Genomic DNA, 24,149 nt, shown 5'->3' with positions numbered 1-24,149 from the left:
AAGTATTATATCTTTCTTGAATTCTTCATTATCCCTTTAACCACCATCCCTATCTCCCATCCTACTGATAAAATTGAACATTCCTTCTTCTGTATATCAGTGAAAATTTTCAAGTAACTTGAAGGACCAAAATACATCTCTGTTTGCCTGGGACATCTTCAGTTCATGCCTATTGTCCGGAAATAATTATCAGGGATGCTTCTTCATTCTCAAAAGTGTCCCAACCTGGACTATATTTGAGATTATCTCCCTCTATAGAATTGTGTTTCAGCATTTCCTAGAGCCACTTACAGCTATTTTTAAAATTAGTTTAAGAGTTCTTTGAGGGCAGGATCAGTTCTGATCTCTCCTTCTAGACCTGTGGCTTATCACAGTGCCTGTCAACTTTGCCTTAAGAAGTTTGCATTGTAAGACAAAATAAACACAGAAATCACATGACACTTATATACCTACATGGGTTTTAGGACAGATAACCAGTATTTCTCTTAAAAAGTTGCTTCAGGTTTTAAAAGGTAATCAAAGTTTATGTCTACCACATCATTTATTTCTCTTCTACCTTAGATTATTGAGTAGGAAACTCACAATAAAAACTAGACATTTGATCTGCTAGCTAACAGCAGTCTAATTTATCTTTTACAGATACCTTTCATTGGCCAGGAAAAATATACATTTAGTTGTATAAACTGTTGCTTTTAAATTTCTTTGGATCTTTGAATAAATTCAGGGGAAATTTTTTCAGTTACCCATGTGCACTAGAAATTATTTTCAAGAGAGTAAGTCAGTAGTAAACATGGAACTTATAAAGCAAATAAGCTTTAAAATTCATAACAGTAGATGAATGGAGATGTAACAGTGAAATGGATGTCTATGCATCTATACTAAGCAAAAAATTAGAAGAAATGAGTGGTAATATAATCTTTAGAGAAGTCACTATATGCTGCCTAAATGTCAGTTCTGAGATGCCAATTCTGTGTGCATATGTTGTTTCCAAATGTGACTCTACTAAGGTATGCAGTTATCCATATTATTCTTAGATAAAGCTGCTGGTGACTTTTTCTTCTTGTTTATATGAGCAGTATTGAGATGTTACTGGAAAATCCTAGTACACCAGTTACAGATAGTCTGATTTAAATTAGTGAGCACAGCTACTATCTGAAGAGCTTTTCAGTGCTCACAGGTCTATATAGTCTTGCCTCACTGTCAGTATCTTCTTTCCTTTTTTAAAACCAAACTCCTGGTGGTGTCTGTTGGCTCTTTACATATACTGAGAACCTACTATGTTATGTTCACTTTTCTAAGCACTTTCCTTACTCATTTGATGCAATCCTTGTTCTGTGAAGTAACTATCCATATCCTCAATTCATATTTGAAGAAACTGAGGCTCGAGGAAAGTGAAACACCTTGACCAGGTTACAACTCAAACCTGAGGGCACAGATGATGTAGCTGAAAGAAGTTTAGAAATAAAATTGTCCCTTGACCTTAATCTATAATTAATGATATTTTAAGATATTTTAGTTTCTCATGCAAACTGAGTTGATTTTATCAACTTAGTTATATTTTTTACAATATAATAAACACAATTGCAATAGATAAAAGAGGGTACAGATACAATTCATGAGTATGCACACAACTTTTTCCTTAACTGGAGCACACATCTCTATTTGTGACCCTCATAACCAGCTTCAATTGCTTGAAAACAATTTTAGTGATTTTCTATTGTTTCCAGTAGATAGGGACCCTGATATTTTGCAAAAAAAAAAAAAAAAAAAATGTAATGCTAGAGAAGTTGTCCTGTTGAGGAGTGAAGCTCAGGTTTAGTAAGAATGTGTGTGTGTGTGTGTGTGTTAGTCAGTCATGTCCAACTCTTTGTGACCCCATGGACTGTAGCCCACCAGGCTCTTCTGTCACAGAATTCTCCAGGCAGGAATATTGGAGGGGGTTTCCATTCCCTTCTCTAGGGGATCTTCCAGACCCAGGGATGGAACCCAGATCTCCTGCATTGCAGGCAGATTCTTTACTGTCTGAGCTACCAGGGAAGCCCAACAAGAAGAATATCGTGTGATATTTGGAAATTTTACCTGACACGGACTTCCCTGTAGCTCAAACAGTAAAGAGGCAATGCAGGAAACCCGAGCTCGATTCCTGGGTCAGGAAGATCCTCGTGAGAAGGGAATGGCAGTCCACTCCAGAACTCTTGCTTGGAGAATCCCATGGACAGAGGAGCCTGTCAAGCTACAGTCCATGGGGTCGCAGAGTCAGATATGACTGAGCAGCTAACACTACCTGACATAAAGGAAGAAAAAGTTTTTTGAAAGATGTATATATTTCTCTACCCTGTTGAAATGCCATGTTTCTCTTCCTTCTAGTTTTTGTGATAAGCAGTTAAATTTGGCTATGATTTTTGTTGGAGAGGGGAGGAATTAAAGCACTATGACCATCATTGAAAACTTTGTGTCTAGAATTAGAAGAGAAATAGAGATTCTTAGGAGTCTCTGTAGCACAATGGATAGCACTTTGGATTTCTAGAGGCTATATTTTTTTACATAAGGTGAGTGCAAACATTTTTTTATTGAAATATAGGTGATGTGCAATATTATTAGTTTCAGGTTTACAGCATACTGATCTGATATCTAAATACATTACAAAATGATCACCCTAAAAAGCCTAGTAACCATTTGACACCATACAAAATTATTACAGTATTATTAGTTATATTCCTTATGCTGTATATTAGATCTCTGTGATTTATTTATTTTATTGTTGGAATAATAAATCCAATAAATGATAACAAATAATAATTCTTAATCTACTTCACCTATTTCACCTAACCCCTCACTCCCACAACCCCACCCCAAGCAGCAAACACCAGTTTGCTCTCTGATCTATAATTCTGTTTCTGTTTTATTATGTTTATTAATTTGTTTTTTAGATTCCACATATAAGTGAAATTTACAGTATTTGTCTTTCTCTGTCTGACTTATTTCACTTAATACCCTCTAGGGAATTCCCTGGAGGTACAGTAGTTATAATTCTGTGTTTTCACTGCCAAGGGCCCAGGTTTGATTCCTGGTTGGGGAACTAAGATCCCACAGGCTGCACTGCAAGGCAAAACAAACAAAACCTAATACCTTCTCGGTCCATTCATGTTGTCTCAAAAGGCAAGATTTCTTTCTTTTTTGTAGCTGAATAATATTCCATTGTTTATGTGTGTGTATATGTATATTTCCCAGATATTTTTATCAATTCATCTATTGATGGATACTTAAATTTATTTCATATCTTGGTTACTGTAAATAATGCTGAAATGAACATAGGAGTGCATATATCTTTTTGAGTTTGTGTTTTTGCTTACTTTATATCCACATGTGGGAATACTGGTAGTTTTATTTTTAATTTTTTGAAGAACCTGCATGCTATTTTCCATATTGCCTGTAACAATTTACATCCACACCAATAGTGCAGGAGGGTTACCTTTTCTCCACATCCTCACCAACACTTGTTATGTGTTGTCTGTTCAATGATAGCCATTCTGACAAGTGGGAAGTTATATTGTTTTGATGCATTTTGCTGATGATTAATGAAGTTAAGCATCTTTTCATGTATCAGAGATTGGCCATCTGTATGTCTTCTTTGGAGAAATGTCTACTCAGGTCCTCTGATCATTATTTGATCAGAAAGTTTGGGATTTTTTTTGTTATTGAGTTGTATGAGTTATTTATATATTTTGGATACTAAACCTTTATCGAACACTTTATTTTCAAATATCTTATCCTATTTAGTAGGTTGCTTTTCTTTCGTTGATAATTTCCTTTACTATATAAGCACCTTTTAGTCTGATGTAGTCTCATTTGTTTATTTTTTGTCCTTTTGTTGCAGGATTGTAAGGACACACACAAAAAATGTTGCTAAGATTGATGGCAAAGAACATACTGCCTATGTTTTCTTTTAAGTGTTCTATGGTTTCAGGTCTTACACTTTTATCTTTAATCCATTTTGAATTTATTTTTGTATGTAGTATAAGAATTTAGTCCAGCTTGATTCTTTTACATACAGGTATTCAATTTTTCCCAACACCATTTTTTAAATTTATTTTTAATTGGAGTATAGTTGCTTTACCATGTTGTGTTGGTTTCTCCTACACAACAATATGAATCAGCTATAAGTATACCTATATCTCCTCCCTCTTGAGCCTCCCTCTGCCTTGCCCCAATCCCAGCCCTCTAGGTCATCACAAAGCACTGAGCTGAGTTCCCTGTGCTATACAACTGCTTCCCACTTGCTATCTATTTTGCACTTAGTATTGTATATATGTCAGTGCTGCCTTCTCAATTCATCCCACTCTCTCCTCCCCAACACCATTTACTGAAGAAGCTCTCTTTTCTCCATTGTATATTCTTGCCTCCTTAGTCATAAATTAATTGATCCTATAGGCATTGGCTTACTTGGGGGCTCTCTCCCATTGATTTATGTGTCTTTTTGTACCAAGTTACATGCTGGTTTAATTACTATAGCTTTGTAGTAAAGTTTTAAGTAAAGGAGTGTGATACCTCCAGCATTTTTTTTACTCAAAATTGCTTTGGCTATCCAGTGCCTTTCATGGTTCTATATAAACTTTAGAATTATTTGTTCTAGTCCTGTGAAAACTGTCATTGATGCTTTGATAGAGATTGCATTGAATCTGTAGATCACTTTGTGTAATATGGATGTTTTAACAATATTAATTATTCTAATCCATGAGCAAGGTGTATCTTCCATTTGTTTGTGTATTCTTCAATTTCTTTTGTCAATGACTTATCCTGTTTAGAGTACAGGCTTTTCACCACCCCAGTTAAATTTATACCTAGGTATTTGATTCTGTTTGATGCAATTATAAGTGGGATTGTTAATTTTTCTTTCTGATGTATGTTTTTTATTGAATAGAAAAACTACAGATTTCTGTATATTAATTTTGTATCCTATAACTTTAGTGAATTCATTTATTAGATATAATAGTTGTTTTTTGTTTGTTTGTTTTGGTGGAGTCTTTAGGGTTTCTGTATATAGTATCATGTCATCTGCAAGAAGTTTGACTTCTTTCTTTATAATTTGGATTACTTTCATTTCTTTTTCTTGTATAATTGTTGTGACTTTGAATACTCTGTTGAATAAAGGCAGTGAGAGTGGGGAAATTTATCTTGTTCCTGATCTTAGACAAAGTGTTTTCTGCATTTCACAGTTAAGTATATTGTTGGTTGTAGGGGCATATAAGGCCTTTATTATGTTTAGGCATGTTACTTCTATTCCCACTTTCTGGAGAGGCTTTATTATAAACAGATGCTAAATTTTGTCAAAAGCTTTTTCTGCATCAATTGAAGTGACCATATGATTTTATTCAATTTGTTAATGTGGTGAATCACAATGATTTGCAGATATTGAAAGATCTTTGCATCCTTTGATAAATACTACTGAATCATGGTATGTGAACCTTCTAACTTACTGTTGAATTTAGTTTGGTAATACTTTGTTGAGTGTTTTTGCATTTATGTTTATCAGTGATGTTTGCCTGCAATTTTATTTTTTAGATTATCTTTGTCTAATTTTTTTTTAATCAGGGTAATACTGGCTTGAAAGCAGCATTGAAAGCATTTTCTTCTCTTCAATTTTTGGAATAGTCTGAGGAGGAGAGGCAGTAGCTCTTTTTAAAATGTTTGGTAGAATTTATCTGTGAAGCCATCTGGTGTTAGACTTTTGTTTGTTGGGAAGTTTTAAATTACAGATTCAGTTTCATTCCTGGCAATTGGTTTGTTTGTATTTTTATCTATTTCTTCCTGATTAGTCTTGGGAGACCGTATTTCTAAGAATATCCATTTCTTTTAGGCTGTCCATTTTTGGAGTATATAGTTTTTTATAGTAATTTTCTTATAATTCTTTGTATTTCTGGGCTGTCAGTTGTAAATTTTTCTTTCCATTTCTGATTTTATTTATCTAGGCCCTCTCTCTTTTTGATGTGTCTGTTAGTCACTCAGTCGTGTCCAACTCTTTGAGACCCCATGTACTCTAGCCCAACAGGCTCCTCTGTCCATGTGATTCTCTAGGTGAGAATACTGAGTGGGTAGCTAGTTCCTTTGCCAGGGGATCTTGCTGACCCAGGAATCGAACCTGGGTCTTCCACATTGTAGGCAGATTCTTTACCATCTGAGCCACCGGGGAAACCCTCTGTTTGATTAGTTCTGGCTAACAGTTTTTCAATTTTGTATATCTTTTCAAAAAACCAGCTCTTAACTTTCATTAATCTTTTCTCTTGCTTTTTAGTCTATATTTCATTTATTTCTGCTTTAATCTTTATTATTTATTTCCTTCTACTAACTCTGGGTTTTGTTTGTTTTTCTTTTTCTAGTTCCTTTAACTTAGGTTGGTTTATTTGAGACTTTTCTTGTTTCCTGAGGTAGGCTTGAATCACTATAAACTTCCCTCTTAGAACTACTTTCCTGCAGCCCAATAGATTTCTGTGTCATTGTGTTTACATTTTTATCCCAAGATACTTTTTTTAAATTTTATCTTTGATTTATTCAATGACCCATTGGTTGTTTAGTAGCATGCTGTTTAGACTCCACATATTTGTTTTCTTCTTTTAGTTGTTTTTCTTGTAGTTGATTTTATAGTCTCATATTGTTGTGATCTGAAAAAACATTTGATATTATTTTGAGTCCAATCATTTTAAGCAGAAAAATATATCAGACAGTCTGTAGTTTCTTAGGAAGAAAGCACCATATTCTAAAATAATTTTCCATAAGTTTACTAAACATGATTATGATATGTGTGTTTATTTGTAGGAACTGGTAACATCTAAACATAACAAACCAAACAGGCAAACTCGTGTGCCACCACTGCCACCACATTTTATGCAAAGGAATGCCAATGTACATGAATTCCAAGCAGGCTAAAAAGAAAAAAAAAAGCTGATTAGACCTTAGACTGCCTACTGAACGGGATGACAGCCACCGCTGCAGTGGAAACACCAAAAATGAAGAAGAGTGCCTCCAGGGAAGAGAAGCAGCAGTCTAAGCAAGAGAATACAGAGCAGGGCAATGCTGATTCTGAAGAGTGGCTGGGCTCTGAGAGTGATCCTGAGCAAATGAGCCTTAAAAACAGCAACAATGACAATAGTTGTCAACTGGGAGATGTTCAATTGAATAAAAAGGAGATCCTTTCTAAGCCACACCGCCAGCTATGTAGATCACCCTGCCTAGATCATCCAAGCTTCTCCCAGAGCAGCATTCTACATGATGGGAAGCTTGACTTGGAAAAAGAATACCAAACCAAGATGGATTTTGCTTTAAAGTTGGGTTACGCAGAGGAACAGATTCAATCAGTGCTGAATAAACTGGGTCCAGAATCGCTTATTAATGATGTATTGGCAGAGCTTGTCAGACTTGGGAACAAAGGTGATTTGGAAGGGCAAGTCAACTTGAGTCTGTTAGGGCCTCGGGGGCCCAGCTCCAGAGAGATCACAAGCCCTGAGCTGTCTCTTGAAGATGAAATAGACAACAGTGACAATTTGAGGCCAATTGTCATAGATGGAAGTAATGTGGCAATGAGGTAAGACTGGTATATTTTCTTTCTCTTTCTTTAAAACTGCCTTGACCTCATAGAAATTAGCTTCCTTTACAATATGGGAGGCCCTTAGTTGTCTGTGATTTATGCTCCTCTTGGTGGACAGATGTTAAAATGATCCTGACTGGCCTTTTATATTGCCTTTGAAATTGTTGCCTTCTTGTTTTCAGGTGTTCTGAAAGCACCTTAGACACCAGTGATACTTCAGAGGAGATATAACCAATCAGCATTTGTTCCTCTTGAGGTCCCCTCTCCCACCTCTACTTGGCTAAAGAAATCATCCTGAAAATAGTACTTTTATAATGTCACTTGGGAGTTTACTTGGGAACTTTCAGTAATTCAAAATTTTCAAGCCTATCTCAAATGTGGATCCTTTTGCTTGACTTTGTGATTTGATCTTTTCCTCCTCCCACTTGATTGTATCTCATGCGTACTGAATTTATATTACTCTCTTTAACAATCTCCATATAAATTGTGATGATTCCTACCCCCACTACATGGGTTTATGTCATTTTCCAGTCTAGGGGTGATCACCTCCTTATCTCTATACCCTTCAAGTTGTATTACAATCGCAAGTACCATTCTGACTTTTCTCATCCCAATGATTGTCTCTGAGCTGAAGTAACATGGTAAACTGAATAATAGTCCCCTAATGATGTCCACATCCTAATCCTTGGAATCTGATAATATATTTTCTTACATGATAAAAAGGAACTTTGCAAATATGATTAAGCTAGTGACCTTGGGATGGGGGAAATTATCCTGTATTTTATGGTGGGCTCAATGTAACCTCGAGGGGCCTTACAAGAGGGAGGGAGGCAACAGGATCAGAATGAATAGTAGGTGATTTGATGACAGAAACAAGAAGTTGGAGAGGTGTGAGAAAGAGACCGTGAGCCAAGGAATGTGAGCAGCCTCCAGAAACTGAAGAAGTTAAGGGATGTATTCTTCTCTGCAGCCTGCAGAAAGAACACAGCCTTGCCAATATCTTGGTTTTTCAGGCAAAAATACCAGAGTTTTCTCAATATTGGAGAGTATTCTCAACCCAGGGATCTTCCTGACCCAGGGAAGTTAAATAAGCAGGGGGACAATATACAGCCTTGACGTACTCCTTTTCCTATTTGGAACCAGTCTGTTTTTCCATGTCCAGTTCTAACTGTTGCTTCCTGACCTGCATACAGGTTTCTCAAGAGGCAGATCAGGTGGTCTGGTATTCCCATCTCTTTCAGAATTTTCCACAGTTTATTGTGATCCAGACAGTCAAAGGCTTTGGCATAGTCAATAAAGCAGAAATAGATGTTTTTCTGGAACTCTCTTGCTTTTTCGAGGATCCGTCAGATGTTGGCAATTTGATCTCTGGTTCCTCTGCCTCTTCTAAAACCAGCTTGAACATCTGGAAGTTCACGGATCACGTATTGCTGAAGCCTGGCTTGGAGAATTTTGAGCATTACTTTAGTAGCGTGTGAGATGAGTGCACTTGTGTGGTAGTTTGAGCATTCTTTGAGATTGCCTTTCTTTGGGATTGGAATGAAAACTCACATTTTCCAGTCCTGTGTCCACTACTCAGTTTTACCAATGTGCTGGCATATTGAGTGCAGCACTTTCACAGCATCATCTTTCAAGATTTGAAATAGCTCAACTGGAATTCCATCACCTCCACTAGCTTTGTTCGTAGTGATGCTTCCTGAGGCCCACTTGACTTCACATTCCAGGATGTCTTGCTCTAGGTGAGTGTGAGTGATCACACAATCATGATTATCTGGGTCATGAAGATCTTTTTTTTTGTATGGTTCTTCTGTGTATTTTGCCACCTATTCTTAATATCTTCTGCTTCTGTTAGGTTCATACCTTTTCTGTCCTTTATTGAGCCCATCTTTGCACGAAATATTCCCTTGGTATCTCTGATTTTCTTGAAGAGATCTCTAGTCTTTCCCATTCTATTGTTTTCCTCTTTTTCTTTGCATTGATCTCTGAGGAAGTCTTTCTCATCTCTTCTTGCTATTCTTTGGAACTCTGTATTCAAATGGGTATATCTTTCTTTTCTCCTGTGCTTTTTGCTTCCCTTCTTTTTACAGCTATTTGTAAGGCCTCCTCAGACAGTCATTTTGTGTTTTTTCATTTCTTTTTCTTGGGGATGGTCTTGATGCCTGTCTGCTGTACAATGTCATGAACCTACTTCCATAGTTCATCAGACACTCTGTGTATCAGATCTGGTCCCTTAAATCTATTTCTCACTTCCACTGTATAGTCATAAGGGATTTGATCTAGGTTATACCTGGTAGCTTTATCTGGTGGATTTAAGTAGCCTTATCTCTATTTTATTCTTTTTGATGAGATGGTGAGTGAGATTGTTTTCTTAATTTCACTTTCTCTAGGTTCATTGCTAGTGTTTAGAAATTCAACAGATTTTTTATATTAATATTTGTATCCTGTAACATTATTGTATATATTTATTAGTTCTAGTATTTTGTTTTCTAGAGAATTTAATGTTTTGTACATATAGTATCTTTTGATTTAGAGCATTAATCCATTGACATTTAAAGTGATTATACATAGGTATGTACTTATTGCCATATTGTTACTTGTTTTCTGGTTATTTCTATAGTTCTTCTCTATTCCTGTCTTCTTGTAGTTTAATGATTTTTTAGTTGTATCCTTGGGTTCCTTTCTAGATTTTTGTGTATCTATTGTAAACTTTTGCTTTGAAGTTACCATGGGGTTTGTATATATTGACCTGTAACTATATGTACTTGCTTTTATACATAATTCTATTTTTAATATTATTTTTATAATCACTTTTTTACTTTAAAATAATTTATTTATTTTAATTGGAGGCTAATTACTTTACAATTACTTTAAAATAATTTTACAATGATTTTTGCCATGCACTGATATGAATCAGCCATGCATGTACATCTGTTCACCATCCTGAACTCCCTTCCCACCTCCCTCCCCATCCCATCCCTCAGGGTCATCCCAGTGCACCAGCCCTGAGAACCCTGTCTCATGCATCAAACCTGGACTGGCACTCTATTTCACATGTGATAATATACTTGTTTCAGTGTTATTCTCTGAAATCTTCCCACCCTTACCTTCTCCAACGGAGTCCAAAAGTCTCTTCTTTACATCTGTATCTCTTTTGCTGTCTCGCATATAGAGTCATCATTACCATCTTTCTAAATACTATATATATGTGTTAGTATACTGTATTGGTGTTTTTCTTTCTGACTTATTTCACTCTGTATAATAGACTTCAGCTTCATCCACCTCATTAGAATTGATTCAAATGCATTCTTTTTAATGGCTGAGTAATATGCCATTGTGCATATGTACCACAGCTTTCTTTTCCATTCATCTGCCAATGGACATCTAGTTTGCTTCCATGTTCTGGCTATTGTAAACAGTGCTACAGTGAATATTGGGGTTCACTTGTCTCTTTCAATTCTGGTTTCCTCAGTGTGTGAGCCCACCAGTGGAATTTCTGGGTCATACAGCAGTTCTATTTCCAGATTTTTAAGGAATCTCCACACTGTTTTCCATAGTGGCTATACAAGTTTGCATTCCCACCAACAGTGTAAGAGGGTTCCCTTTTCTCCACACCCTCCAGCCATTCTGGCCGGCTTGAGATGGTACCTCATTGTGGGTTTGATTTGCATTTTTCTGATAATGAGTGATGTTGAGCATCTTTTCATATGTTTGCCAGCTATATGTCTTCTTTGAAGAAATATCTGTTTAGTTCTTTGGCCCATTTTTTGATTGGGTCTTTTATTTTTCTGGAATTGAGCTACATGTACTGCTTGTATATTTTTGAGATTAATTATTTGTCTGTTGCTTCATTTGCTATTATTTTCTCCCATTCTGAAGGCTGCTTTTCACCTTGCTTATAGTTTCCTTCATTGTGCAAAAGCTTTTACATTTAATTAGGTCTCATTTGTTTATTTTTGCTTTTATTTCCATTACTCTGTGTGGTAGGTCATAGAGGACCCTGCTGTCATTTATGTAAGAGAGTGTTTTGTCTAGGTTTTCCTCTAGGAGATTTATAATTTCTGGTCTTACGTTTAAATCTTTAATCTGTTTTGAGTTTATTTTTGTGTTTGGTGTTAGAAAGTGTTCTAATTTCATTATTTTACAAGTGGTTGGCCAGCTTTCCCAGCACCATTGTTAAAAGAGATTGTCTTTTATCCATTGTATATTCTTACCTCCTTTGTCAAAGATAAGGTGTCCATAGGTGCATGGATTTATCTCTGGACTTTCTATATTGTTCAGTTGATCTATATTTCTGTCTTTGTGCCTAGCATGCTGCCTTGATAATTGTAGCTTTGTACTGTGGTCTTAAGTCAGGCAGGTTGATTCCTGCAGTTACATTCTCCTTTCTCAAGATTGCTTTGGCTTTTTGAGGTTTTTTGTGTTTTCATACAAATTGTGAAATTATTTGTTCTAGTTCTCTGAAAAATACCATTGGTAGCTTGATAGGGATTGCATTGAATCTATAGGTTGCTTTGGGTAGTGTGATAATTTTCACTATAGTGATCCTTCTGATCCATGAACAAGGCATATTTCTCCATCCATTTGTGTCATCTTTGATATCTTTCATCAGTGTTTTATAGTTTTCTGTATATAGGTCTTTTGTTTCTTTAGGTAGGCTTAATCCTAAGTATTTTATTATTTGCGTTGCAATGGTGAATGGTATTGTTTCCTTCATTTCTCTTTCTGTTTTCTCATTGTTAGTGTATAGGATTGCAAGGGATTCCTGCGTATTGATTTTATATCCTGCAACTTTACTATATTCATTGATTAGCTCTAGTAGTTTTCTGGTGATGTCTTAGGATTTTCTATATAGAGGATCATGTCATCCGCAAACAGTGAGAGTTTTACTTCTTCCTTTCCAATCTGGACTCCTTTTATTTCTTTTTCTTCTCTGATTGCTGTGGCTAAAACTTCCAAAACTATGTTGAATAGTAGTGGTGAGAGTGGGCTTCCTTGTCTTGTTCCTGACTTTAGGGGAAATGGTTTCAATTTTTCACCATTGAGGATATTGTCTGCTCTGAGTTAATCACGTATTTTTTTTTTTCATATATGGTTTTTATTATGTTGAGGTATGTTCCCTCTGTGCCTGCTTTCTGGAGGGTTTTTATCATAAATGGATGTTGAAATTTGCCAAAGGCTTTTTCTGCATCTATTGAGATAATCATATGGTTTTTACCTTTCAATTTGTTAATGTGGTGCATTACATTGATTGATTTGCAGATATTGAAGAATCCTTGCATTCCTGGGATAAAGCCCACTTGGTCATGGTATATGATTTTTTTAATATGTTGTTGGATTCTGTTTGCTAGAATTTTATTAAGGATTTTTGCATCTATGTTCATCAGCAATATTGGCCTTTAGTTTTCTTTTTTTATGGCATCTTTGTCTGGTTTTGGTATTAGGGTGATGGTGGCCTCATAGAATGAGTTTGGACGTTTACCTTCCTCTGAAATTTTCTGGAAAAGTTTGAATAGGATAGGTGTTAGCTCTTCTCTAAATTTTTGGTAGAATTTAGCTGTGAAGCCATCTGGTCCTGAGCTTTTGTTTGTTGAAAGATTTCTGACTACGGTTTCAATTTCTGTGCTTGTGATGTGTCTGTTAAGATTTTCTATTTCTTCCTGGTTCAGTTTTGGAAAGTTATACTTTTCTAAGAATTTGTCCATTCTTTCCAAGTTGTCCATTTTATTGGCATATAGTTGCAGATAGTACTCTCTTTTGATCCTTTGTATTTCTGTGTTGTCTGATGTGATTTCTCCATTTTCATTTCTAATTTTCTTGGTTTGATTCTTCTTCCTTTATTCTTGATGAGTCTGGCTAATGATTTGTCTATTTATCTTCTCAAAGAACCAGCTTTTAGCTTTGTTGGTTTTTGCTGTGGTTGCCTTTGTTTCTTTTTCATTTATTTCTGCCCTAATTTTTAGGATTTCTTTCCTTCTACTAACCCTGGAGTTCTTCATTTCTTCCTTTTTTAGTTGCTTTTGGTATAGAGTTAGGTTATTTATTTGATTGTCTCTTGTTTCTTGAAGTAATCTTTTATTGCTATGAACCTTCCCCTTAGCACTGCTTTTACTGAATACTGTAAGTTTTGGGGTTTTATGTTTTCATTTTCATTCATTTCTATGCATATTTTGATCTTTTTTTATTTCTTCTGTGATTTGTTGGTTACTGAGAAGCATGTTGTTTAGCCTCCATATCTTTGCATTTTTAATAGTTTTTTTTTTTTTTTCCTGTAGTTGGCATCTAATCTTACCGCATTGTAATCAGAAGAGAGGACTGAAATGATTTTGATTTTTTGAATTTACCAAGGTTTGATTTATGGCCCAGGATATGATATATCCTGGAGAAGGTTCCGTGTGCACTTGAGATAAAGGTGAAATTCATTCTTTGAGGGTTAAATGTCCTATAGATATCAATTAGGTCAAACTGGTCCATTGTACCATTTAAGGTTTGTGTTTCCTTGCTAATTTTGTTTAGTTGCTCTATCCATAGGTGTGAGTGGTGTATTAAAGTGTCCCACTATTATTTTGTTACTGTTAATTTCCTCTTTCATACTTGTTAGCATTTGCCTTACATATTACAGTGCTCCTATGTTGGGTGCATATAAACTTATAATTGTTATATTTTCTTAGATTGATTCTTTGATCATTGTGTAATGTCTTTTTTGTCTGTTTTCATGTCCTTTATTTCAAAGTCTATTTTATCTGATATGAGTATTGCCACTCCTGCTTTCTTTTGATCTCCTTTTGCGTGAAATCTATTTTTCCAGCCCATCACTTTCAGTCTGTATGTGTCACTTGTTTTGAAGTGGGTCCCTTGTAGACAGCATGTATAGGCGTCTTGTTTTTGTATCCATTCAGTCAGTCTTTGTCTTTTGGTTGGGGCAGTCAACCCATTTACATTTCAGGTAATTATTGATAAGTATGACCCCATTGCCATTTACTTTGTTGTTTTTGGTTCGAGTTTCTACACCTTTCCTGTATTTCCTGTCTAGAGAAAATCTTTTAGCATTTGTTGAAGAGCTGGTTTGGTGGTGCTGAATTCTCTCGGCTTTTGCTTGTCTGTAAAGCTTTTGATTTCTCCTTCATATTTGAATGAGATCTTTGCTGGGTACAGTAATCTGGGTTGTAGGTTTTTCTCTTTCATCAATTTAAGTATGGCCTGCCATTCCCTTCTGGCCTGAATAGTTTCTATTGAAACATCAACTGTTATCCTTATGAGAATCCCCTGATGTGTTATTTGTTGCATTTAGCTTGCTGCTTTTAATATATGTTCTTTGTTTTTAATTTGATTAATATGTGTCTTGGGGTGTTTTGCCTTGGGTTTATCCCGTTTGGGACTCTCTGGGCTTTTTGGACTTGAGTTGCTATTTCCTTCCCCATTTTAGGGAAGTTTTCCACTACTATCTCCTCAAGTATTTTCTCGTGGCCTTAAATGTTGTCTTCTTCTTCTTCTGGGACTCCTATGATTCGAATGTTAGGGCATTTAACATTGTCCCAGAGGTCTCTGGGTTTATCCTCATTTCTTTTAAGTCTTTTTTCTTTTTTCCTCTCTGCTTCATTTATTTCCACCATTGTATCTTCCACTTCACTTATCCTATCTTCTGCCTCAATTATTCTACTCTTGGGTCCCTCCAGAGCACTTTTGATCTCAGTTATTGCATTATTCATAATTGATTGACTCTTTTTTTGTTTCTTCTTGATCCTGGTTAAACATTTCTTGCATCTTCTCAATCCTTGTCTCCAGGCTATTTATCTGCAACTCCATTTTGTTTTCAAGATTTTGGATCATTTTTATTATCATTATTCTGATTTTTTTTTTCAGGTAGACTCTCCATCTCCTCCTTTTTTTGTTTGGTTTGGAGGGCATTTATCTTGTTCCTTTATCTGCTGAATATTTCTCTGCCTTTTCATCTTGTTTAGATAGCTCTGTTTGGGGTGGCATTTCTGTAAGCTGGAAGTTTGTGGTTCTTCTTTATTGTGGAGGTTCCTCCCTGTAGGTGGGGTCAGACGAATGGCTTGTCAAGGTTTCCTTGTTAGGCAAGCTTGCGTTGGTGTTCTGGAGCTGGATATCATCTCTCTGAAGTGCAATTAAGTGTCCAGTAGTGAGTTTAGAAGTGTCTGTGGGGTTGGCGTGACTTTTGGCCATCTGTATTTTAATGCTCAGGATTATGTTCCTGCATTATTGGAGAGTTAGCATGGTATATCTTTCTCTGAAATTGTTGGCTCTTGGGTCGAGCTTGGTTTCAGTGTAGGTGTGGAGGCTTTTGGATAAGCTCTTTTTGATTAATGTTCTCTGGAGTTGGGAGTTTTCTGGTGTTCTCACGTTTTGGATTTAAGCCTCCTGCCTCTGGCTTTCAGTCTTATTCTTAGAGTAGCCTCAAGAGGTCTCCATCCATACAGCACTGATGATAAAACATCTAGGTTAATGGTAAAATGATTCTCCACAGTGAGGGACACCCAGAGAGGTTCACAGAGTTACATGGAGAAGAGAAGTGGGAGGAATGAGATAGAGATGACCAGGAGGAGAAGAGGGGGAATCAAAAGGGGAGAGAGCAATCTAGCCAGTAATCCATTCCCTATGTACTCTCCACCGTCTGGAACATTCAGAGAGGTAATGAAATGGGTACTGAAGATTGGATTCTTAAAGGTTCAAAATTGATAACAAATATTAAAATGCAAAGAATAAAAATCTAGAGTAGAGGTGAGACTCTCAAAAATACAATATTAAAAAAAACAAAGCAAAATCACAAAAATTATATATATATATATAAAATTTCATATATATATATATGAAATTTGCTTTAAAAATAAGGCCTTTTTTGCAAGTTAATAGTAGGTTATAAAAATGAAAATTAAAGGCATAATAAAGAACTTAAAAATTAAAAAGTTAAAAATTAAAAAATGATAATAATAAAATATATCTAGGAATTTCTCTGGAGCTGTTGAGGGCAATGTGGGATAAGTTCAGATTCAGATAGTTCCTTGTTCCAGCTTATACTTCTTTTCAAGGTCTGTAGGCCCCTTCCAATGTAGTCAATGCTAACTACAGGGTTTTAATCTGTTGCCCATGTCACTTCCAAAGTTGTTGCCTCTTCTTTGTTTATTTTGGCTTCCTCTGCTTGCAAGTCTCTTCAGTGTCTAATTTCTGCCCTGATGCAAGGGGACAAAGGTGATCACTTATTTAGGCTTACTTTTTCATTTGTGCTGTGTGGAGGGAGGAAACTGCAAACAAATACCCCTGGCATGTGTGGGGAGTCCTCGCAGTGTCTGGGCCACACTGGGTTTGCCCCTGCTCATGGTGTGTGTGCTTTCCTGGTCTACACTGCTCAGGCTCCAGGTTGCTCTGCAGTAGAACTGTCTAAAGCAGGCCCTGGGTTGCATGCACTTCCCAGGTCTAAGCTGCTCAGGTTCAGGTTCTCATGTACTCCACAAAGACACAGACTCGGTTGGGTCTGTGTTTTTTGCCTTTTCCTAGTCTGAGCAGCTCAGGCAACCAGGTTCTTGGTGAGCACACTCTCCCAGGAAGGCGGTGCATCTCATCACCTCCACAGTCCCAGCCCCTCGGTTTCCTGGGTGTGCAGCAAGAGTATCATCTCAGGTGTGCCGTGTGTCTCCTCTGGGGAGCTAATCTCTGACTACAACTGTCCTGGCAGATGTCAACCGTCCAGGATCCCAGGAAGACTCATTTAGCAACTGGGAGCCTGCTCATGGTTTGATGGAGGATGCCATCTCTGGGAATGAGATTGCCCCTCGCCTTCTGTCTCTGGCTGCCACCAACCTGCCTCTCTGCCTCCAGCAGGGGATGGGCCAGTCTGCAGCTGGCTAGCTCTCCTCTGGTATTCTCTCAATCCTTTGTGAGAAGGCCTGGCAGTGCCTTAGGTTAGAGTTTTTTTCACGGGAAAGTTCTCTCTCTCTCTCTCTTCTCTTTCTCTGGCTGTCCCACAGTTTGTGTTCCAATCTCATGTTAGCTCCCTCAGATTGTCCTCAGGGCATTCAGGCCTGGTCCTTACCCTAAGCATGCAGCCTGCACCTCCCTGTTCAGCCCCTGCTCACTGTTGGGGGACATGAGCATCTGGGCTACTTCCCCACTGGGAGGTGCTGTTAGGCGCATAATCCCCCCCTCCTGGTTATGTTGCCCTCTGAGATTCCAAAACTCCCCACAGACGTGCCAGTGAGAGGGTTTCCTGGTATTTGGAAATTTCTCCTCTTCCACGACTCACTTCCAGGGATGGGTCTCCATTCCTAACTCTTGCTTCTCTTTTTACCTTTTATATTTGGTCTTACCTCCTTTTGAAGAGAATGGCCTGCCTTTTTGGGTCCCTGGTGTCCTCCGCCAGCATTCAGAAGTTGTTTTCTGGAAGTTGCTCAGCATTCAAATGATCTTTTGATGAATTTGTGGGGGAAAAGGTGATCCCCCCCCATCCTATTCCTCCACCATCTTAGGACCACCCTCCCCATCCCATTATCATTTTTTAAATAGAGTATAATTGTTTTACAATGTTGTGTTAGTTTCTGATGTACAGCAATGTGAAACAGCTCTATGTATATATACATCCCCTGGGTCTTGAGCCTCCCTCCCACCTCTCCCCATTCCACTCCTCTAGGTCATCACAGAACACTCAGATGAGCTCCTTGTGCTATACAGCAGCTGCCAATCTGCTATCTATTTTATATATACTGCATGGTAGCATATATGTGTATGTTAGTCACTCAGTCACGTCCGAATCTTTGCAACCCCATGTACTGTAGCCCGCCAGGCTTCTCTATCCACAGGATTTTCCAGGCAAGAGTACTGGAGTGGGTTGCCATTTCCTTCTCCAGAGGATCTTCCCAACCCAGGAATCGAACCTAGGTCTCCTGCATTGGAGTCAGATTCTTTACTCTCTGAGCCACCAGATATGTCAATGCTACTCTCTCATTTCATTCCACCCTCTCCTTCCTGTACTTATTCTAAACTGATAGTCACTTAAGTTCAAATACATGCTTAAGAAACAACATTTTATACACTCTTCCCCCACGTTTTGTGTTTTTATGTCTTATTTTATATCTTCATGTCTACCCCTTAACTGTTTATTTTGGTGATTTTAATTTATTTAGTGATTTATTTTAGTGTCTTTTAATCTCATATTTGTTCGTGTAAGTGGTTGATCCACCACATCTACTATATATTAGCTTTTGCTAGTGGGATTTTTTTCTTTCCTATAAATTCTTACTTCTGGTAACATTTTCTTTTCTACTTAGAGAATACCTTCTAATACTTCCTGTAGGGTCAGTTGAGAATTGATGAACTCTTTCAGCTTTTGTCTGAGAAGTGCTTTTCCTCTCCTTCAATTCTGAATAAATTTTCTGGGTATAGTATCATAAGTTGTAGGTTTTCTCCTTTCAGCACTTTAAATATATCATGTCAGTCCGTTATGACCAGCAAAATTTCTGTAGAAACATCAATTGATAGCTTCGCAGGAGTTCTATTATATGTGATTCTTGTTTTTCTCTAGCTGCCTTTAAATTTTTTTCTTTGTTTTTAACTTTTGTCATTTTAATCATAATGTGCCTCTTTGAGTTCATGTTTGCGATTACTATTCTTCCTGTACCAGGAAATCTCTTCTGGAATTTTTCAACCATAACTTCATCAACTACATTCTCTACTTCTTTCTCTCTTCTCCTTCCGGGACACTTATGTGAATGCTACTATGGTTGATGTTGTCTCATAGACCACTTTAACTATTCTCATTTTTAATTTTTTTTTCTTTTTACTGTTCTGATTGGGAGGTTTCTATTATTCTATCTTCTAGTTCACTTATGCATTTGTTTGTATCACTTAGTCTGCTGTTAGTTCCTTCTAGTGTGTTTTTCATTTCAGTTATTGTATTCTTCAGCTCTGACCAGTTCTTTTTTCTTATTAAAAATCTTAATTCAAATTATATTAATTGAACCAAGCAAGGAATTAAAGGGAAAAAGTACAATCATGTAGATGTTCTCTCCAAAATGCAAAAATAGTTTATCTTTAAGAAATCTTTTTGAAATATAGTTTATTTACAATGTTGTGCCAATCTCTGCTGTACAGCAGTGATTCAGTTACACACATATGTGCATTGTGGTTTTATATTCTTACCCATCATGGTTTATCTCAGGATAGTGATTATAGTTCCTTGTGCTATACACTAGGACCTTCTTGTTCATCCATTCTAAATATAATTTGCAGCTATCAATCCCAAACTCCCAGTCCATCCCTCTCCCTCCCCATTTTCCCCTTGGAAACCACAAGTCTGTTCTCTATGTCTATGAGTCTGTTTCTGTTTTTGTAGATGGGTTCATTTGTGCTACATTTTAGATTCCACATGTAAGTGATATCACATGGTATTTATCTTTCTTTTTATGACTTATTTAGTATGATAATCTCTACTCGCATCCATGTTGCTGAAAATGGCATTATTTCATTGTTTTTATGACTGAGTACTGTTCCATTGTATATATGTACCATGTCTTTATCCATTCATCTGTCAATGGACATGTAGGTTATTTCCATGTTTTGGCTATTGTGAATAGTGCTGGTATTCACATGTGTCTTTTTGAATTATAGATTTGTCTTGGTATATTTCCAGGAGTGGGATTGCTGAATCATATGGTAATTCTGTTTTTACCTTTCTGAGGAACCTCCATACTGTTTTCCACAGTGGCTGTACCAACTTATGTTCCCACCAACAGTGTAGGAGTGTTCCCTTTTCTCCACACCTTCTTCAGAAATTGTTATTTGTAGAATTTTAATGATAGCCATTCTGACTTGTGTGATGTGGTACCTTATTGTAGTTTTGATTGCATTTCTCTAATAATTAATAATATTAAGTATAGTTTCATGTGCCTATTGGCCATCTGTGTGTCTTCTTTGGAGAAATGTCTATTAAAGTCTTCTGCCCATTTTTTCAACTAGAGTGTTTGGGGTTTTGCTGTTGAATTGCATGAGTTGTTTATATATTTTAGAGATTAAGCTCTTGTCTGTGGCATCATTTGCAAATATTATCTGCCATTCCACAGATTGCCTTTTAAGATTTTTTATGGTTTGCTCTGCAAAACCTTGTAAGCTTGATTAGGTCCTACTTGTTTATTTTTGTTTTTATTTCTATTGCCTTGGGAGACGGACATAAGAAAACTTTGATGTGATTCATGTCAGACAATGTTTTCTCTGTGCTCTCTCCTAGGAGTTTTAAGGTGTCATGTCTATGTTTTGGTCTTTAATCCATTTTGAGTTTGTTTTTGTGCACGGTGAGTGTGTGTTCTAACTTCATTGACTTACATGCAGCTGCCCAACTTTTCAAGCACCACTTGCTGAAGAATCTGACTTTTTCCATTTTATATTCTTGCCTCCTTTGTCTAAGATTAATTGACCATACTGTGTGGGTTTATTTCTGGGCTTTTGATTCAGATCCATTGATCTGTATGCCTGTTTTTGTACCAATACCACCTGTTTTGATTACTGTAGCTTTGTAATCTCTGGTTCCTCTGTCTTCTCTAAATCCAGCTAGATCATCTGGAAGTTCTCAGTTAATGTACTGTTGAAGTCTACCTTGGAGAATTTTGAGAATCACTTTGCTAGCATGTGAGATGAGTGCGATTATGTAATAGTTTGAACATTCTTTGGCATTGCCTTTCTTTGGGATTGGAATGAAAATTGACCTTTTCCAGTCCTGTGGCCACTGCTAAGTTTTCCAAATTTGCTGACATATTGAGTGCAGCACTTTCACAACATCATCTTTTAGGAGTTGAAATAATTCAGCTGGAATTCCATCACCTCTACTAGCTTTGTTCATAGTGATGCTTCCTAAGGCCCACTTCACTTCATACTCCAGAATGTCTGGCTCTAGTTGAGTGATCACACTATCGTGGTTATCTGGGTCATTAAGATCTTTTTGTGTGTAGTTCTTCTGTGTTTTCTTGACACTGCTTCTTAATTTCTCCTGCTTCTATTAGGTCCATATCATTTCTGTCCTTTATTGTGCCTATCTTTGCATGAAATATTCCCTTGGTATCTCTAATTTTCTTGAAGAGATCTCTGGTGTTTCCCATTCTATTGTTTTTCTCTATTTCTTTGCCTTGATCACTTAGGAAGGCTTTCATAATCTCTCCTTGCTATTCTTTGGAACTCTGCATTCAAATGGTTATATCTTTCCTTTTCTCCTTTGCCTTTAGTTTCCTCTTATTTACTCAGCTATTTGTAAGGCCTCCTCAGCAACCATTTTGCATTTTTGCATTTCTTTTTCTTGGGGATGCTCTTGATCACTGCCTCCTGTACCATGTCATAAACCTCTGTCTATAGTTCTTCAGGTACTCTGTCTATCAAATCTTATCCCTTGAATCTATTTGTCACTTCCACTGTATAATCTGTAAGGGATTCGATTTAGGTTATACCTGAATGGTCTAGTGGTTTTCCCTACTTTCTTCAATTTAAGTCTGAATTTTGCAATAAGGAGTTCATGATTTGAGCCACAGTCAGCTCCCAGTGTAGAAACATCAATTCAGTTCAGTCACTCGGTCGTGTCCAATTCTTTGCGACCCCATGAATCGCAGAACACCAGGCTTCCCTGTGCATCACAAACTCCCGGAGTTTACTCAAACTCATGTCCATCGTGTCGATGATGCCATCCAGCCATCTTATCCTCTGTCGTCCCCTTCTCCTCCTGCCCACAATCCCTCCCAGCATCAGGGTCTTCAGCTTCAGCATCAGTCCTTCCAATGAATATTCAGGACTGATTTCCTTTAGGATTGACTGGCTGGATCTCCCTGCAGTCCAAGGGACACTCACGAGTCTTTTCCAACACCACAGTTCAAAAGCATCAATTTTTCAGCGCTCAGCTTTCTTCACAGTCCAACTCTCACATCCATACATGACAACTGGAAAAACCATAGCCTTGACCAGACGGACCTTTGTTGGCAAAGTAATGTCTCTGCTTTTTAATATGCTATCTAGGTTGGCCATAACTTTCCCTCCAAGGAGTAAGGGTCTTTTAATTTCATGGCTGCAGTCACCATCTGCAGTGATTTTGGAGACCAAAAAAATAAAGTCTGACATTGTTTCCACTGTCTCCCCATCTATTTCCCATGAAGTGATGAGACCAGATGCCATGATCTTAGTTTTCTGAATGTTGAGCTTTAAGCCAATTTTTTCACTCTCCTTTTTCACTTTCATCAAGAGGCTTTTTAGTTCCTCTTCACTCTCTGCCATAAGGGTGGTGTCATCAGCATATCTGAGGTTATTGACATTTCTCCCGGCAATCTTGATTCCAGCTTGTGCTTCTTCCAGCCCAGCATTTCTCATGATGTACTCTGCATATAAGTTAAATAAGCAGGGTAACAGTATACAGCATTGACATACCCCTTTTCCTATTTGGAACCAGTCTGTTGCTCCATGTCCAGTTCTAAGTGTTGCTTCCTGACCTGCATACAGGTTTCTCAAGAGGCATGTCAGGTGGTCTGGTATTCCCATCTCCTTCAGAATTTTCCACACTTTATTGTGATCCACACAGTCGAAGGCTTGGCATAGTCAATAAAGCAGAAATAGATGTTTTTCTGGAACTCTCTTGCTTTTTCGAGGATCCGTCAGATGTTGGCAATTTGATCTCTGGTTCCTCTGCCTTTTCTAAAACCAGCTTGAACATCTGGAAGTTCTCGGTTCATGTATTGCTGAAGCCTGGCTTGGATAATTTTGAGCATTACTTTAGTAGCATGTGAGATGAGTGCAATTGTGCGGTAGTTTGAGCATTCTTTGGGATTGCCTTTCTTAGGGATTGGAATGAAAACGGGCCTTTTCCAGTCCTGTGGCCGCCGCTGAGTTTTCCAAATTTGCTGGCATATTGAGTGCAGCACTTTCACAGCATCATCTTTCAGGATTTGAAATAGCTCAACTGGAATTCCATCACCTCCACTAGCTTTGTAGTGATGCTTCCTAAGGCCCATTTGACTTCCCATTCCAGGATGTCTGGCTCTAGGTGAGTGATCACACCATTGTGATTATCTGGGTCATGAAGAACTTTTTTGTACAGTTCTTCTGTGTATTCTTGCCACCTATTCTTAATATCTTCTGTTTCTGTTAGGTCCATACCATTTCTGTCCTTTATTGAGCCCATTTTTGCATGAAATGTTCCCTTGATATCTCTAACTTTCTTGAAGAGATCTCTAGTCTTTCCCATTCTGTTGTTTCCCTCTATTTCTTTGCACTGATTGCTGAGGAAGGCTTTCTTATCTCTCCTGGCTATTCTTTGGAACTCTGCATTCAAATGGGAATATCTTTCCTTTTCTCCTTTGCTTTTAGCTTCTCTTTGTTTCACAGCTATTTGTGAATGTTAGGTCCATGCAACATGATAGGATACTGAAAGAGAATCTCCCCAGGTTAGTAGGTGCCCAATATGCTACTGGAGATGAGTGGAGAAATAACTGCAGAAAGAATGACGGGATGGAGCCAAAGCAAAAACAATACCCAGTTGTGGATGGGACTGGTGATAGATGCAAGGTCCGATGCTGTAAAGAGCAATATTGCA

At 37.4% G+C, this 24,149-nt stretch overlaps 1 protein-coding gene across 2 annotated transcripts in view; it reads left to right on the top strand.

Annotated features, from left to right (window-relative positions):
• The window catches only part of ZC3H12B (zinc finger CCCH-type containing 12B), a 562,987-nt gene that overhangs the window by 511,970 nt on the left and 26,868 nt on the right, over positions 1 to 24,149 (top strand). For both annotated transcript variants that reach the window (XM_043457508.1, XM_043457509.1), the window contains one exon: positions 6,814 to 7,579. In XM_043457508.1, the coding sequence (XP_043313443.1) occupies positions 6,972 to 7,579 (608 nt within the window). In that variant the 5' untranslated portion in view covers positions 6,814 to 6,971. The remainder of the gene's footprint in view (positions 1 to 6,813; positions 7,580 to 24,149) is intronic.

This window comes from Cervus canadensis, chromosome X (genome assembly GCF_019320065.1).
Source record: "Cervus canadensis isolate Bull #8, Minnesota chromosome X, ASM1932006v1, whole genome shotgun sequence".
NCBI lineage: Eukaryota > Metazoa > Chordata > Mammalia > Artiodactyla > Cervidae > Cervus > Cervus canadensis.
Note: the sequence above shows the minus strand (reverse complement) of the source record. Positions and strands in the feature narration are given on the sequence as shown.